The 17905-nt window shown below is 36.1% G+C and overlaps 2 protein-coding genes across 2 annotated transcripts; one reads left to right on the top strand and one right to left on the bottom strand.

Moving 5' to 3' along the window:
- Positions 1-9710: 9710 nt before the first annotated feature.
- LOC137748986 (rust resistance kinase Lr10-like) lies at positions 9711-12623 on the bottom strand. The gene is made up of 3 exons (XM_068489168.1): positions 11754-12623; positions 11467-11502; positions 9711-10987 (listed from the first exon to the last, which is right to left on the bottom strand). The coding sequence occupies exons 1-3, from the start codon at positions 12538-12540 to the stop codon at positions 9936-9938; spliced, it is 1875 nt and encodes a 624-aa protein (XP_068345269.1). The 5' UTR covers positions 12541-12623; the 3' UTR covers positions 9711-9935.
- Positions 12624-13845: 1222 nt separating this feature from the next.
- On the top strand, positions 13846-17631 carry LOC137748987 (LEAF RUST 10 DISEASE-RESISTANCE LOCUS RECEPTOR-LIKE PROTEIN KINASE-like 2.4). Its single transcript, XM_068489169.1, has 5 exons — positions 13846-15349; positions 15480-15524; positions 15660-15726; positions 15825-15869; positions 16249-17631. Exons 1-5 carry the CDS (start codon positions 14518-14520, stop codon positions 17402-17404), a joined length of 2145 nt encoding a protein of 714 aa, XP_068345270.1. The 5' UTR covers positions 13846-14517; the 3' UTR covers positions 17405-17631.
- The last annotated feature ends 274 nt before the right edge of the window (positions 17632-17905 follow it).

Consider the following 17905-nt stretch of genomic DNA (forward strand, 5'->3'; position numbering starts at 1 on the left):
ACCAACATACAAACCCACAGTTGAATAGTTTAAAATACAAGAAATAAAGACACCGAGAAATTTACGAGGTTCGGCAAAAACCTGCCTACGTCCTCGGAGAGATATTGCTCTTCACTATGAGAAAAACAGTACAAGTTACACATGAGTGAAATCGACATAACCCAATCCCATATCCCTTGTACACCCACTCACAGTTTTTTCCCAAGAGCCTCACTCTACCCCAAGAGTTCTTTCACAAGAGATCTTTCACTCTAGCTCTCTTGATTTCTCTCACCCTTGCCCTTGCTCTCTGCAAAAAAGAACTCTTTCTTCTCCTTTTTTTTCTGCAAAGGCAAATGAGCTCTCTACTCTCTCATTTTTCTCTTGCTCTCTACTACTCTCCTTTTTAAACCGAAATGAGCCCTCACGGGTGTTTAAGACACCAAAACTTTTTCCTTTTACTTTTCCCTTTTTTCCTCCTTGCTTTTCCCTTTTTTTTCTCCTTACTTTTCCCTTTTTTTCCTCCTTGAAACAAGGAAAGATGTTTTCTTTCTTTCTTTAGCCGAAAGGCATTTTGGAGGATAGTCCACTTGGCCACAAACTCCAACAGGTTGATCCTGAAAAAAGCAAATAGCATTCATCAACATTGAAACAAAACAATCGAACGAAAATACTTTTCCGTGAAAAACAGAGGAAAATGAGAATAGCAGTTCAACAGACATTGGATTGCAACGAGAATCTCCCAAAATGGGCAGAACGATTCGAACAGACGATTAATTCATTACAAAAAATGATCATCCAGATTAAAAAACGTTATAGGTACTATTATTTAATCTAAATTTCCATGCTTGTTCCTAAATTCTAAGATATTTTATCAAAAATTACACTAACGGCACATAGTTAGTTGCAAGATATTTCAGCCAAATCTTGTTCCTGATATTTTAAGAATCAAGGAAAGTAGAAAAAAAAACATGAAATCTGAAGTTTACCTCAGTGATCGGGCGGACCAACACCAACGGCGGCGACAGGAAGTGAGCGTAGCGAACGATGGGCTATCAGGGAGTGGATGACGACTCCAAGAGTTCGAGCTTCAATAGAAACCTTCAATGGAAGAAGAGGATGAGTTCAGATGAGAGGTTGAGAGGAACAGGAGGATTCTGGTGGCTGTAAATGGCGGAATCTGGTGGTTGTAACGTTGAGAGAGAGAGAGAGGCAGTAGGCGGGAGAGGATTCAGAGAGAGAAAGCGGTCGACGGAGAAGGTTTAGTAGTCAGTTCATCTCCAAACTTATGGCAAAACCCCGTCCAGAATGATCTCTCCCTCCTAATCTCTCTTTTCTCTCATCCGCTAACTGCTACTTAAATCATATCAACATCTTACGCTCATTTTTTTTAAAAGATAATAAGACAAAAATAATGTGTGAAATGAGAAGAGAGAAGGGAATGAGAAACTTCCAGAATTATAGCCATGCTCAACCATCTCCTACCGAACCGAACGGTTAATAACTATTAATTTAAAGTTTAGATTTTAAATTTATTAGTTAGTTTAATTAAATTATCGTTAGATGATTTCAAATCTAATGGTTGAAATTAAATCAATTATTACAACTGAAGAGCTGGCCCTACAAAAAGGACTAGGAGGGGACTACATATGGCGAGCTTGATGCTTCTTTAACCAAAAAATAGCTTAGTAGGTTTGATAGAGTTATAGTCCAGTCATCGGTTAGAAATGAGTTTTTAGGCAGATCAGGTCTTTCTTGGTTTTTTAAACCTTTAGCATTCTCCATTGGAAATAACCTTAAAAACGAACACATGGTAACTTAGACCTACAGATAAAGGTTAACCGGTAACATATGGGCAGAGGTGCAATTCTAAGCTATCAGCTTAAACTTTCAGTATTAAGCTATCAACTTAAATAAATTGTTTTACAAGGAAACAAATACAAATTTATATGACCAAAAAGAATAGGAAGAGAGAAGATAGTTTCACGTTATCAAAACCCCTTTTATCTACAAAACTTAATCGCCTCATCGAATATCTAACCCAGCAAATCCAGTTGTATAAACTTTAATGACTTTACGTATCCAATTTCATGCGTAAAGTTGTGTTTTGGTGTAACAAAGATTGTTTAAATTGATAGCTTAATCTCTTTGGGAAATTATTGTGTTTCGGTGTAACAAAGATTGTTTAAGTTGATAGCTTAATCTACCATAATATTATCTGAGAGCTCAAATACAAAAGAACCTCATCGGTCCTCAAAATGAGGACCTAGCAATTCTGAACATATGGGTATTTTGTTATCTTGTGATGTGAAATCTCAAACACTTGGGACACGTTTTACATATTTGGAATCAGAATATAAATGAAAGGAAAGATGAATTTTCATTTTTTTTTATACGACAATATATTTACATACGAAGATGAGGGTATGAACACGGAAACTCTTGAAATTCAATGAAAGAAGAATTACACAAGTGAACAGGGTTGCAATCTATGGGATACATTCTTTACAAGAATTAATATTCTAATGTGATATGCAAAAGTGTCAAAAAAGACCAAAATATGTTGCTTGATCTAGGGATGTCACAAATTTTGTAGTGGTATGTAGTGTTTGATTTTATTGGTAAGGAATTGGCTCATATGAGTTATGGTAGATAATTCTCACAAGTATGATGAAGAATTTAGGAAAAGCTTTCTGAATTTGTGGTGTGGCTGGAGGAATTTGAAGAAACTGAATTTTGGAGATTGCACTGTATTTGGTATAACAACTCTTGTTTCCAACGGGGAATATTTCTCTAACTCAATAAGTTGAAATTTCTTATTGAGTTTTCTTCTTCTCTTTGTGTTGATATTCTACGCCTGGAAATTTCTTACACGATATGTTAACTCAACCGAAAATGACATGAAAATAACGAGTTTCAAGTTAACACATTAACTAATTGAGTCGTTATTGGGTCAAACATTAAGAACCCATTGGTTTACCCGTGGATAACCCGTCGGTTTGCTTGCGGGTCGTCCGTTTCAACCCGTTAAGAGAAAAGTTAGTTTGATTAATTTAAACTACTAAAAAACATTACCAAAATAGCCATAGTATTTAATCTCCCATAAAGGAGTATAAAAATTTTCAAAACACATTAAAAAATTCATAATGATTAATTTACAATTGTGAAAAATGTGAAAAATATGCAAACACGTGATGGCATCATCTACATTTTGATGATGGGTACATCGTCGCTTGAAATTTTAAAACACTACAAACATTCATGAATAGTGTTTTTATTGGGACCCAAAATAAATAAAAATTCATAATAATTAATATGCAAGTATGAAAAATATGAAAAAAAAAAATATACAAATGCTCGTGATTACATCCTTTATGCTTAGACGATGGTTACGTTGTCGTTTAAATTTTAAAATCCTCTAAACCTTCATGAATAATATTTTTTGTTTGAGTGAAAAAAATAATAATAACTAACGTAGAAGTGTGAAAATGTAAAAATATATATATATATATATATATATATATATATGCAATCACTTGTAATGATAACTTTCACAACTTTTGTGAATGGATCAACTCCAAAATTTGACAGTATAATTAATAAAACCTAGATTTATATTTCACTATCAATTGTCATTTATATTCTATTTTTCTCACCGGATTTCGTTTTTTAGATTTTCGTTTTGGCCAAGTTTTTTCTTGGTCCCTGTGGTGAGACGACACTTTCAATGTGATCCTCATGGTGAAAAAATTGTTAATTAAAACCCCATGGTGGGTTCTGTTAGAATCCAATGGGTGAGCTTTTTCACCTGAACATGATCATTGTCATGGAAGCACTACCGTCCAGTGACCAGATCGACGACAACATCTGGTGCTTGTCGATGATTATCGACTCGACTAAGTCGTTGCTGCTGCTGCTAGTTAGAGGCGGCTGTTGTTGCAAAGAGGAAGAAGACGAGACTAGAGGGGTTGTTAAAAATCCACGTGAAAAAAAGAGATTGCTAATACCGTGCTAATGAGATCTTTAATCCAAGTGAGTCATTTTTTTTTTCAGATGCTTTCATTTTTTTTCTTTTTTTTTACATTTTTCTGCAATCTAACAACCCAGATTATGCCACGTGGGCTCAAACCCTTTTTTCAAATGTTTTTCATTTATTTTTATTTTTTCTGAATTAAAAAAGTCAGATTCATCCAACAGCCACATGTGCAGAAGGCTGAGTGCTTTTGTAGCAGATGTCCCACTACCACTTTCCGGTCAGCTCATGCTCCCTCACTCACTCGTGAAGTCCACGCGCTTGACGCAATAATAAATAAATGAATAAATAAAAAAAATTAAACGTGGTTGACCTCATGCTAACATTAGATCCACTTAGAGGCGGATCTACATAGGGACCTGGGAGGTCCCAAGACCCGTCAGCGATCCTAAACCGTTGCTAGAAATTTTCCGGGGACCCCTCGTACTCGAACATGAGGTCTGTGCAGGTTGTAGGTTGCAGGTTGCAGTGGCTGTCTTCTTATCGGAGAAAATGACCACGCACGGAGAAGAAAGAAAATAGGGACCCTTCTTGCCTCCCTTATCCTTGCTTCTGCCATGGTCTGATCCGTTGGTGCCACCCACCTCTCCTCCAACCTTTCTTTGTCATCTGTCGAACCTGCCCCAAAATCCTCCTATTTTTATCGTGGAAGCCATGGCAGCACTCCGTCGTCATCGTCAGACTTCTTCATCATGGAATTCATGGCAGTACATAAGCCCAAATTTCCCCAAATTATTTCAACCACCTTAGTAATTTTTCTTATAGGTGGAATTTCCTTCATAAGGTTAGTGAGATGGATATGATCTGTCATGGGTTGGTGAAATTTGGGGGTAGAGTCGCCATGGCTTGGAGAGAAAGGGGAGGGAGGCGGTTGGTGGAGGTATGACAGCTGTGTTCTTAGTGAGAGAGAAGGTGGATGTTTAGAAACTAGTAAAAGAAAAAAATGGTGTGTTTGGTTAGAAAGATAGTGGGAGTTTGGGGAGAGTTTCATTTTACCGGTGTTTTAAATTTAGTGGTCCACATTAGATGATCAATAACTTAAGTACTCCCAAGTAACTTATGAAACATCATAATGGACGTTTGAATTATGATTTTATAATTTGTAATATTGTTTTGCATATGATTTTTGAATGAAATGTATTATATTTAAATTTTCAATATTGTCTATAAATTTTTTGATCTTTATTATTGGGACCCCCCGAGTTTAAAATCCTGGATCCTTTCCTACACTAAAGCGGACAAAAATGGACCGGTCGATAGGTCTGGGGTGGGTGGGCCTATTGAATCGCCCCATTGATTTGGATGGGCCGGAGCTGTTTTTCTTAGGTGTGGGAATTAAACCACCCAATTAAAAGGGCAATTTAATGGAGAAAAGTTGCTCCAATTATAATCCTTACTCACGCCACTTAGTTCTAAAGTCTAGTGGTATTCCTCTTCACTTGTAAGTGAGAGGTCTTAGATTCAATTCTCGCCAAAGGTGAATTTGAACCACATTCACTAGCTCATTATGAGGCTTAGCCTGCTTCCCCACCCCTTAATGTAGATAATATGTTTGTTAAAAAAAAAAAAAAAAATCCTTATTCAACCAAACATGGAACACTACTCCTATCTAAGCTAGTCTGAATTTAAAGAAGAAGCTAGTATGAATTTAAATAGGGTCATAGACCAATTTTAACCTTTTTTTTTTTTTTCTTTTTTTAACAAAACCCAACTCTAATGGAAAGTTGGGCTAAAACCAAATGGATCTTACTTAAGGCAAATTAGAGCAATTCGGCCATAGGGCTGGGCATATTGAGCCCGCCTTGCGGCCCATTTGTTGGGTTTTTTATTTTATTTTTAAGGACGAAATTTAAAAAAGAAAAATTTTAAAAATCTAATTTTTTTTTCTATAATTACTTAAGTCATTTCTACACCATTTTTCGCATCATTTTAATTATTTCATACTATCTTACCTAATTTTAATCAAATTCTTCACATTCTATTCACCTCAAACACTCTTTTCATACACACTCTTCTCTTACCTCTTCCAATAATCTAAATTTAAATTTTTCAATATTTATTCAAATGACACTTAAAATATATCCGGATAACCTTATTTATTTAGTAACAAGTAACACTCAAAATATGTCCTGATAAACTTATTTTAATATAGTAGTTTAATTCAATTAACCAATAAAGTTAAAGGACAAATTTAAAAATAATAAATTATTGAAGGGTTAAAAAATAATCTATATGGTTAAAAATGATATATAAATATGATTTGTCACTATTTATTTAAAAATAATTTCTTACATAACTATGATTCGGACCAAACATAACCCCTTAGTTGGAGATAGACGTATCAAACGAGGTGTAAATAGCGCGTGAGATATTAACCCGGAGACCCCATTGTGGGACACATCCTCGCGTTGTAAAATTTTACTTGTTATTTCAAAACATCGACGCGGGGCCAAACTTGGAGCCGTCATTTGGATCCGTATTCATGAAAACTGGAAACTTGAGCAGTATAAGTTGCCGTACCAAAGAAGTTGTGTATCCGTTATTCTCAAAAGCTCTTTCCTCTGCTAAAAACTGCACTGAATTACACAAAGTCCACTCTCAGATTGTCACTTCAGGATTACACCATTCCGTCTTCTTCTCCGGCAAACTCATAAGCAAATATGCTCAGCTCAGAGACCCCATTTCCTCCCTCTCAGGTTGACATTCCAGTTTTCCACATCACTACACTGATTGTTGCAAGTTGCAAGTTGCAATTTAAACCTAAAAGTGACTAAATGCAAGATTGTGCATGTGAGTGCGATTGAACTCAATTCATACGTGTTGTCATTTTATATGTAATATAGTGTGTGTGTGTGTGTGTGTGTGTGTGTGTGTGTGTGTGTGTGTGTGTGTGTGTGTGTGTGTGTGTGTGTGTGTGTGTATTTTATATATATTTGAAAACTATACTTGTGTTTCAATGATGGGTTATTACGTTTTCAAAACAGGTTTTACAAAGCTTTATTTTCAGGTCCAGTCACCCTTGTTTTTCGCCCATCTAGGTTTTAGTGGCAAAACTTTCGTGTCGACGAGGATTCTTGGCAAATGTTGATATAGGAGAGTACATTTGATGGTATAATTCTTATTCCACTTTTACTGTACTTTACTTATGCTCTGACATCACGTGTGAATTGAGTTCAATCCCGCTCACATGCGCTTTCTTGCATTTAGTGAATTTAAGGTTTAAATTTATTCATATTTTCCACATCACCACACTTTTTGGCTTCGTCACCTTCCGGATGTCACCAGCATAGCTCTACTCAAAGTCCAGATGGACATTCTGAATCAAGGTGTATCATCAACATTTCATGAAATTTATTCTCATCAAATGATCAATGATGACTTTGAACTTCAACTCCATAACCAAAAGAAAAAATTTGCTATACAGTTCTTCGAAATTGCCATTGAGGTCAACATTAGTGAAACTTTTATGAAATTTATTGTCATTGAAATTATCAATGATGACTTCGAATTTCAACTCCAAACCAAAAGAAAACTTTTGCTCTGAAATTCTTTGAAATTGCCGTTGAGGCCAACATTAGTGAAACTTCCATGAAATTTATTCTCTTCAAATATCAATGATGACTTTGAATTTCAACTCCATCACCAAAAGAAAAAATTTGCTATACAATTCTTCGAAATTGCCGTTGAGGCCAACATCAGTGAAACTTTCATGAAATTTGTTCTCATCAAATTATCAATGATGACTTTGAATTTCAACTCCATAACCAAAAGAAAAAATTTGTTGTACAATTCTTCGAAATTGCCATTGAGGTCAACATTAGTGAAACTTATATGAAGTTTATTCTCATCAAATAATCCTTTGATAACTTTGAATTTCAAGCCCATAACCAAAAGAAAATTTTTGCTGTACAATTCTTCGAAATTGCCATTGAGCTCACATTACGTATTGAGATGTGATGCTAGAAAGCATAAATTGTAGTTGACTGAGAGTTTATAGTTGTAAAATGTCACTCGTGTAAAGTTGAAGGTAATAATTTTTTTTTTTTTAAATTGAGTAATCAAAATTTATTTGCTCAGGATGTGATTGTTAAAAAATGCAATCTCACGTCTGAAACTTAAAAAAAAAAAAAAATTACAACTCATAATAAATAATTTTATCTTGGAATTAGATATCTGTGATCTAAACTTGTATTGCATGGTTCAATGAGGAGCTAGACTTTATTGTTAAAAAAAAAAAAAATGTTCTCTGCACTCCTAGAGAAACTGCAACAGTACGAGAAATTTGTAATGGAATTTTAAGATAAAGCATCTTAAATCATGTTTTTTGAAATTTAAACAAAAACTACTAGAGAGTAATGTAGAAGCTCTGTATAAATATAACTACCCCCATGCCATTAGAAGTTCATTTATCTGTCCGCATATTTAGAATTCGTAGCGGTTTTGTTATCCTAAGAGCAAGATATAGGGAGTGTGTGAATGGAGATAAATCTTAAATAATTTGTTCATAAATTTTAGTTAGCAGCTTATTTATAGAGTCTATTATAGATACTTTTAGTATAACAACGATACATAGATGCTAGTGATTAACAAGTAATTTTAGTTATTAGCAAATTTAAGAGAAAAGAAGTTTCAAAATCTGATATTTATTTTAGTGACCGAAAAGAATGACGATACTATGAGCCTACTTGAGATTGTTTCTCGAAAGCCTAAAAGCTTTTTCATGAAACACTTTGATATAAAGTCAATAAAGAAAACAAATTAAAAGACTGAAAAGAAGAAAAAAAAATGGTCGTAACTTCAATGCTTTACTGAAAAGAAGAATGAATACATATATATATATAAATGGTCGTAACTTCGATGCTCTACTGAAAAGAAGAATGAATATATATATATATATATATAACACAAAAACTACACTCCTTTAAATAGACAAACCCTATATGTTACATAAAATATTAAACATCCAACGATATAAGATAAACCTAATATTTAACTTTCTTAATATGACAGCACTTGACCTCTCGTATCAACTTCAATGAGGAGCTAGACTTTATTGTTAAAAAAAAAAAAAATGTTCTCTGCACTCCTAGAGAAACTGCAACAGTACGAGAAATTTGTAATGGAATTTTAAGATAAAGCATCTTAAATCATGTTTTTTGAAATTTAAACAAAAACTACTAGAGAGTAATGTAGAAGCTCTGTATAAATATAACTACCCCCATGCCATTAGAAGTTCATTTATCTGTCCGCATATTTAGAATTCGTAGCGGTTTTGTTATCCTAAGAGCAAGATATAGGGAGTGTGTGAATGGAGATAAATCTTAAATAATTTGTTCATAAATTTTAGTTAGCAGCTTATTTATAGAGTCTATTATAGATACTTTTAGTATAACAACGATACATAGATGCTAGTGATTAACAAGTAATTTTAGTTATTAGCAAATTTAAGAGAAAAGAAGTTTCAAAATCTGATATTTATTTTAGTGACCGAAAAGAATGACGATACTATGAGCCTACTTGAGATTGTTTCTCGAAAGCCTAAAAGCTTTTTCATGAAACACTTTGATATAAAGTCAATAAAGAAAACAAATTAAAAGACTGAAAAGAAGAAAAAAAAATGGTCGTAACTTCAATGCTTTACTGAAAAGAAGAATGAATACATATATATATATAAATGGTCGTAACTTCGATGCTCTACTGAAAAGAAGAATGAATATATATATATATAACACAAAAACTACACTCCTTTAAATAGACAAACCCTATATGTTACATAAAATATTAAACATCCAACGATATAAGATAAACCTAATATTTAACTTTCTTAATATGACAGCACTTGACCTCTCGTATCAACTTTTATGAGTGGTAGTTGTACAACTCTTGAACGCTTTCATTTCACACAAAGTATAGTTGTATTCAGTCAATTCGAAGTAGACCGGAAAGGATTAGCAGGTACGGTTAGATTGTCACCTTCTCCTTCTAACATTTGAATAACAACTTTCATGGAAGGGCGATCTATGGGGTGCCATTGGACGCACCTTAGACCCACAATAGCTAGCTTCTTTGCAGTTTCAGCATCTCCTCCGTCCTCAATGTGAATCCGTAGGTCGTCCCCTTGTTCTAAAAGGTTGTAAATCCATTCTGGGAAGTAGACTTGGCTGCTGGTGGAGTCCTCTTCCATGAACTTAAAGTTCTTTCTTCCCCCGACCATTTCCAGCAGCAACATTCCAAAGCTATAGACATCTGACTTGTAGGACACGTTTCCAAAGTTCCTAGAGAACACTTCCGGCGCAATGTAGCCAATGGTCCCTCTGATGGTAGTCATGGATACTGCGCTTTGATCTTTAGAGCACAACTTGGCGAGACCAAAATCGGAAACCTTTGGGGTGAAATTCTGGTCTAGCAAAATGTTGTGTGGTTTGATATCGAAATGGAGGATTCGGAGGTCACACCCTTGATGAAGATATTCAATTCCTTTGGCTATACCTAAAGTAATCTCATGCACCTTATCCCAACCAAGGAAAGCTCTTTTACTATCTGCTGATGATAAGATATTCTGTAGTGAACCATTTGGTAGATATTCATACACAAGAGCTGTTGTGTACCCATCAGCACAAAAACCAACCAAGCGAACCACATTGACATGGTGGACTCGACCCATTGTTCGGACTTCATTGATAAAATCTTCTCCTTTTTCATTAGAATTGTTGAGGATTTTCACAGCCACAAGTAAGTCGGAGGAAAGCTGTCCTTTGTACACTGTTCCATATGCTCCTTGACCTAACTTTTCATTGAATTGATTTGTTATCCTTTTAATATCAGCGTAGGAATATCTACTTGGCTTGTGTGCTATGTAATCGTCCAAAAATCTTTCAATCCTCAACTGATTTGTTTTCTCTATTTTGTTGGAGCTATAAACACGGTAAATGAGAGTCCCCACGACTGTTACAACCACATAAAGTGTGAAAATACCTGCGGATACAGACGAAACTCTGCGTTAAAAACCAACTCATTTCTAAATTAAATTAAAATAAATCACAATTGCGTCCAATTGATAAAGCCCCCAGAAATCAGAATTGAATTTATATTAATACTTATACATATATAGCGTTCTTTTGTGCGGAAGTTAACGTGTCTTTTATCCGGATGCTGGCACTGAGTTTTGAACTCGTAAGGTTTTCTTGTACCTTAAAAGAAGAACCCTTTCAAGGATGGGATCCAAAACTTGAAAAACAAGTGATGAAAATTGGTGCCTGTTGAAGCAAGTTCCGACTAGCAGCCTAAAATATAACACTCGCATGAGGTTCAATAATCCAAACCGTCTTAGATTTAGCTCTCCATCTAAGAATATTTATGATTATGGATCGCACAAGCGTGCAATGATTAACCTAGCTAACTCTTAGCAGTTCAAATTCAATCTTGTAAAAATATTGCTTATGTGAACAACTTACCAGATATCTCTAAGCTTGTCCTTCCACGGGTACTATCTGTAAAAGCAGGTCCATTAAGTCAATAATTAGTACTTTTGTTATCAAAAGAATAAAATACTTGAAGAATTGTTTGCATAAATCTTTGTTTTCATTTAATATAAGTTCGAATATATTCTTTGAGTCCAAATTTGTTGCATATATTATCTGCACAAACTAGCTAATTAAAACCTTGTCAATGTGAAAATGAGGGAAATATTTGCCGGCAAAGTACTGCAACAAGTCAAGTTAAATGGGAGATTAAAGGATACCTTCGCTCACGCATTCAGTTTCTGCAGTCTGATTATCTGTGAAATTATATTGACCAATAGTTCTCTTCAGTCTGCAAGGCTTGCCCATCTCTTTGCAACGTCCACATGATGGTTTGGACCACTGCAGCATCATAGGTCCGGATGCTCCCACTAATGAAATATCTGGAACTGATGTGTAGTCACGCAGCTTGGTACAAGACACTAGGTTCATATCATCAATGGAACACCGGCCGTCGACGGCATAGTAGTTAGTTTGGTTTTCAGGATTGTCAAGGCCGGAAGGGCACAGTTTGATAAGACAATATCCGCCTGTTTCAAGTGGTGGTGACGGACAACTGAATAAAGTATAATTAGCATCAGACGGTCCATGCACAAATTGAAAGATTGAGGAAGATAAGTTGAAATTGAAAATATCTTTAGGCGGGCAATGATTTTGGAAATGTACTCCGATTTCATGAGAAGCGTAGTCAATCGTTTCAACGATGAGCTTGTTAGATGAGGATGGCATCTCAAGCACGGTTTTCCCGCCGTTGGTGCATGATAGATCAAAGCCATGGTAACCGCACTGGAATGGCTGTCTTTTAAGTCGAAATGGGAATCGGATGGCTGGACCGTAGTGTTCACAGTAACTTACTTCTGTGCAGTTTTCAGGGACTACTCTGTCGCCATACACTTTGCTTACAATACCAGCATCTGCTATCATGAGAAACCAGCACAAGAAATTGATCAGAAGCATTCTATCCAATGAGAATATTGATTGTAGAAGTTTGGTATCTTGGTAATTCATATATATGATTGTATATAAGATAATGGGATTGCAGAAGTCCCCTATGTTTTGGGTAAATAATAATCTCTTTTTATATTCAACCCTTCGTTCCAATTCCTACCCCAAAAACGTTTTTCTAAATTTTTTAAATCTTCCACCAATTTTGTTTTTAACTTCAATTTGAAGGACTTGGTCGTGATTTGCTTATGGGTTATTGACCATCGTTATCAAATAAAACCTTTTAGTCGCTTTTATTTAACTGTTACTCGCTATAACGAGAAACTGGGATGCTGGAAACTGTTTCTTCCCCAGATGGGCCAGATCAACCCATTATTATACATGTTATTCTAAGTTAGATGAGGTGGGTTCTGTGGTCGTGTGGCTTCAATATTGGTCATTCTACATTGAGTAATGCTAGGTAGATTAAATTTGTAAACTAAATTTACAAACTAAACAATGTTTCATCAATAAAAAAAAATAAGCACGTTAATCTACACTTTAGTAATAATCCAATTATCAACTTCCTTGTCATTGAGTTTACAAAATTTATTCTACAAATTAATTTATTCTCTCTAGCATTACCCTTCTAGAATTTGAAGTTGTCGGTATAGTTTGGTTGTGCAAATTTTTCCTCTTTAGTTTAGTGTTGTTGTTGTTTGTTGGAATTAGTATTGATGAGACTTGTGTTTTGATTCTTTTGAATACGTCTTTAATGTATTGTTAAAGTTTTTGCAATAACCATGGTTGTTATGTTGAAAATTTTGTTTATTAAAATGTTTTTTTTTTTCATTCAATAAAAGAAAAAGGGGTAAGTGATTTTTACACACGATTTTTCTTCTCCTACATACACACGTATATGTACATTTCTGGCCTTTAAAAATAAGAAAGAGTGCAGAAAAAGAAAAGAGTGTGTGTGGGAAAAATATATATATATATATATATTTTTTTTTTAAAGAGAGTTAAAATGCTACATGTTATAAATTTATTGGGCCAACACAAGCCCTCTCCTTCTCCGGCGACCATCTCCATGCCTATCAGGACCACAAGTGTACAAATTGGGCCACAGGTGTACCCACCGGGGATAATACTTGGGTCCTGACTATGAGGATCACAAGTGTACTGACCACTGACATGGTCCAATAATATAAAGATATCTGTAATTTTAAAGGGATTTTAACGAAAAATTCACAATACGGTTTACTTTAACGAAAAACTACATTTTTACACTAAAAAGTCAATCCTGTTACTATTCATTTTATCTTTTATTTTATTTTTATCATTAAAACTCAAAATTTTCAAACCATTTTCATTAGTTTTCTTTAATTTTAAAGCACCACTATTCTAGTAACCAAACATCTTTAAGGCCATAACCAAGCACCATCCTAAACTCATAACCCATAACCAACCTCCAGATTTCCTCGTCAGTCGTCGTCGACCGATACCCCACCTTTTCACCTCCTTCCCTCCCCAGCATCTCTCTCTCAAAGTCTGCAATTCCTTTGAACGTCAAAGTTCCAAACCTCTTGTCTTCCATAACCTCCAATTTCGCGGATTTCCATAACCCAATTTTACCGAGCTCAGATCTGGACGCCGGCGAGGGATTGAAACTGACGTCGCCGGAGAAAAGAGGGATTGGGAGTGGTCGGGAGTGAGAGTAGGTCGCCGGAGAAGTAACGGAGTGCGGGGGTTGCTGGAGAAAGAAGGGTTGAGGAAGACGACAGGGTGATTGGTTACAAGAAAAAGCAAGTGTTTGATTGAGTTTCACTTGACAGGTGGAACAATTTTATTGGACCACATTAGTGGTCAGCTTGTCAGTGTTATCCTAGTTTTACTCGTCTCGTGGGTTTGTCTTTGCTTCGTTTGTCATAAATAATGGGCTCCAAGCGGCCAATTTATATCTGAGTTCGCCCTCTTCTTGCCACAAGCCAAAAACCCTTGCTCCCATTAAGCTTTTTTGCCCTCTTCCATAATTTTGATACATCTATATTCTCTTTTACCATGTGTAGAGGAAGTCTCTTACTAGTTCCATATGGAGCCCTTCTTCTACTCTTTCTTCTTCCCTTTATTTGTTCCCAAACATCGATACCTGAAAATAATTCTGATTGTACTCTTTCTTGTGGCAATATTGGCATAAGCTCTCCATTTCGGTTAAAAGGAGACCCTCAACACTGCGGCAACCGTACGTATGAGCTAACTTGTGAGGAAAATGTTACGGTCCTGTACTTGTATAACCGAAAGTTTTACGCCAAGGCGATCAATTACAATAACTTTACAATCCGTGTTGTGGATTCTGCTGTTCAAAAGAAAGATAACTACTACTCCATCCCGCATTACTCTTTAACCCCATCCAACTTTAGTTATGGGGATCCTTACGGAACTTATCTACTCCGACTGACGTGGAGTTCAAATAGAACGGTCAGAAGAAATAGTTCCACAACACGGCCTATAATTTTTATGAACTGTCCAAAACCGATGCATTCTCCTGGCCTTGTAGAAACAGCTCCATGCGTCAAGGACGGCACCTACTCTTCCAATTCTTCTTTGTCCAATGGTTTAAGAATGTTTTCTTATTCCATCCTTGGCTGGGATGGCTCCATAAGTTCATTGGATTTGGGGGAGTCCTGTGAAATAACGCAGATGCTTATGGTCTCACCTTCGTTATCCGTAGAAGACATGCATGAACACTTGACGTCCTGTGAAGGCATATATAGTGAAATAGCGCATGGCTTCGAGCTTTCATGGTTTGACCAGGCTTGTAGCACCTCAAACTGCACAGAGTACTCGTGTGTGCTCAACAACGTGAGCAAAATTGAGTGCCTTCGCGACGAAGGTAGCTAGCATTCTCCTATGATATTAATTTTCACCCTTTTTTTCTCTTAATAGTAAATAATATATGATCCTTTAGAGGAAAAATAATATATATGATCCTTAATGATAATTCTTCTTCTTTTGCAATGCAGAACATTGGTACGACAAGATCTTGCCGCCCATACAAGTGGCACTAGGCAAGTGGTTTACTCTCAAACGCAGCTTCTATATAATACATGTGTAGTTAGTTTCTTCATTTGTGGTCACCTTGATGTTTATTAAACTTAAATTACATTTGGAAACTATGATCGATATTCATCGCTTTGCTGCAGAAACGGTTTTGTACCAGATGTATTATTCAATCCGCTATGGTCAGTTTATCCCTACGGACGACTTGAGGTCTTACCCCCTTTACGCGTATCCGATGACTGTGGCCTCTCTCCTAGGTAGTGTGAACTACTCGTACTCAGCTATCATGCAACTTTTTCTAGCTTCAGATACTCATCATTCAAAAATGAATGTTTGATGATCACTTTGTTTTTGTTTTCATTCTTATTATTATGTAGTTAAGGGTTGCTGGGGAATATGGAAGAATATATATGAGAAAGATGTGAAAAGGACAGGGAGGATCGAGGTGGATAGAGAAATGGTTATTGTCTTTGAAACAATCTCAAAGAGTTTTCCAATAATGTTTTGTTTCATGAATTCTCCATTTCTCCATCATCCCCCAGCCCCATCCCCATATCTTCTTTCTACAATTTCCCCTCGCCTTTTTTTCCTCTCTCTTTTTAGATTAAAAATTAAAACTAAAGGATTACCAAACAGTTGCTTAATTAATGAAAAATATTGTTGCACTAAAGGAACAAGTTCGATGATATTACAGCAATCAATCTATTTGGTAACTCCAATGTTTTTGAAACGTGCAGGACTATTCCAAGTAGTCAAATTTTTATTTGGCTTTCCCTGTTTAATTGCATTAATAATATACAAATGCAAAAGGAGGCACTTGTCCATGTATGAAAATATAGAAGACTTTCTGCAGAATAATCAGCTCATGCCAGTAAGGTACTCTTACTCGGACATAAGAAAGATGGCCGGAGGTTTTAAGGACAAGTTAGGGGAAGGTGGCTTTGGTTCTGTGTACAAGGCAAAGCTTCGCAGTGGCCGTCTTGTAGCCATCAAGATGTTGGGCAAGTCGAAAGCCAACGGGCAGGATTTTATCAATGAAGTTGCTACCATCGGAAGGATTCACCATGTTAACGTGGTGCAACTTGTTGGTTTTTGTGTGGAGGGTTCAAAGCGTGCTCTTGTATATGACTTCATGCCTAATGGGTCTCTTGATAAGCACATATTTTCTCAACAAGGAGTTATCTCCTTAAGTTGCGAGAAAATGTTTGAAATCTCACTTGGAGTGGCTCGTGGTATTGAATATTTGCATCGAGGATGTGACATGCAAATTTTGCACTTCGACATCAAGCCTCACAACATTCTTCTCGATGAGAACTTTCTTCCGAAGGTTTCAGATTTTGGGTTAGCAAGGCTATGCCCATTGGATAATAGCATTGTGTCTTTGACTGCAGCGAGAGGAACCATCGGATACATGGCTCCAGAGTTATTCTACAAAAACATTGGAGGTGTTTCGTACAAAGCTGATGTCTATAGTTTTGGCATGCTACTGATGGAAATGGCTGGAAAAAGAAAGAACTTAAACGCAAATATAGAACACTCGAGCCAAATATACTTTCCGACATGGGTTTTCGACCAGCTGAGTGGAGGGAAGGACCTTACAATCGGAGACGCTACAGAGGAGGAAAAGAAAATCATTAAGAAGATGATCGTTGTGGCGTCGTGGTGCATACAAATGAAGCCTAGCGACCGTCCTTCTATGAATAAAGTGGTAGAGATGCTTGAAGGAGAAATTGAGAGCCTTCAAATGCCTCCAAAGCTTTTCTTATACCCACAACAAGTGCCAGAGGTGGTTACTGGCGGCAGTTCAAGTACCGCATCAGCTGCATCGAGGACAACAACAACATCTACAGAAATTGTTTTGATTGCAGATGAAAATTCAGAGAGTTAATATAGCTAGTAGCAATGTTGATGTGCAAAGGAACGTTTAGTGTACCCAATAAGCACAAATAGACTACTTGAATTTAATGGCATTTGCTTTTGGTTTTCAGTTTTTAGCTTTGGCACGTACAAGGATTAATTCATGCACAAATCGTCTCTCGATTAGTATGGAAAAGCTTTGGATATATAATTTGTGTATGAGCAAAGTTCGATATCTATATATTATGCTTTTGTGACCGTCCAGAATCCAGATCCTAATTCCATGCGCGGTGAAAAGTGCAGCCATTATTCAAAGTCTAATTTATTGTTTTTGCCATACTTGTAGCTGGATTAAGCATTGCATCCAAGGTTGTGCGTTCAATTCCCTTCCCTCGATATCGCCTGTAAAAAATGACAATGTTTTTAGACACAAAAGAAGTGAAACATGTGTCGAAAGAAACTCGAGCTACCACACTCCTCACTGCCTCATTAGGAAAAGAAGAGGGATTTTAGACACAAGTGAACAGGGCAA

Source organism: Pyrus communis, chromosome 10, assembly GCF_963583255.1.
Source record: "Pyrus communis chromosome 10, drPyrComm1.1, whole genome shotgun sequence".
NCBI classification, from domain to species: domain Eukaryota; kingdom Viridiplantae; phylum Streptophyta; class Magnoliopsida; order Rosales; family Rosaceae; genus Pyrus; species Pyrus communis.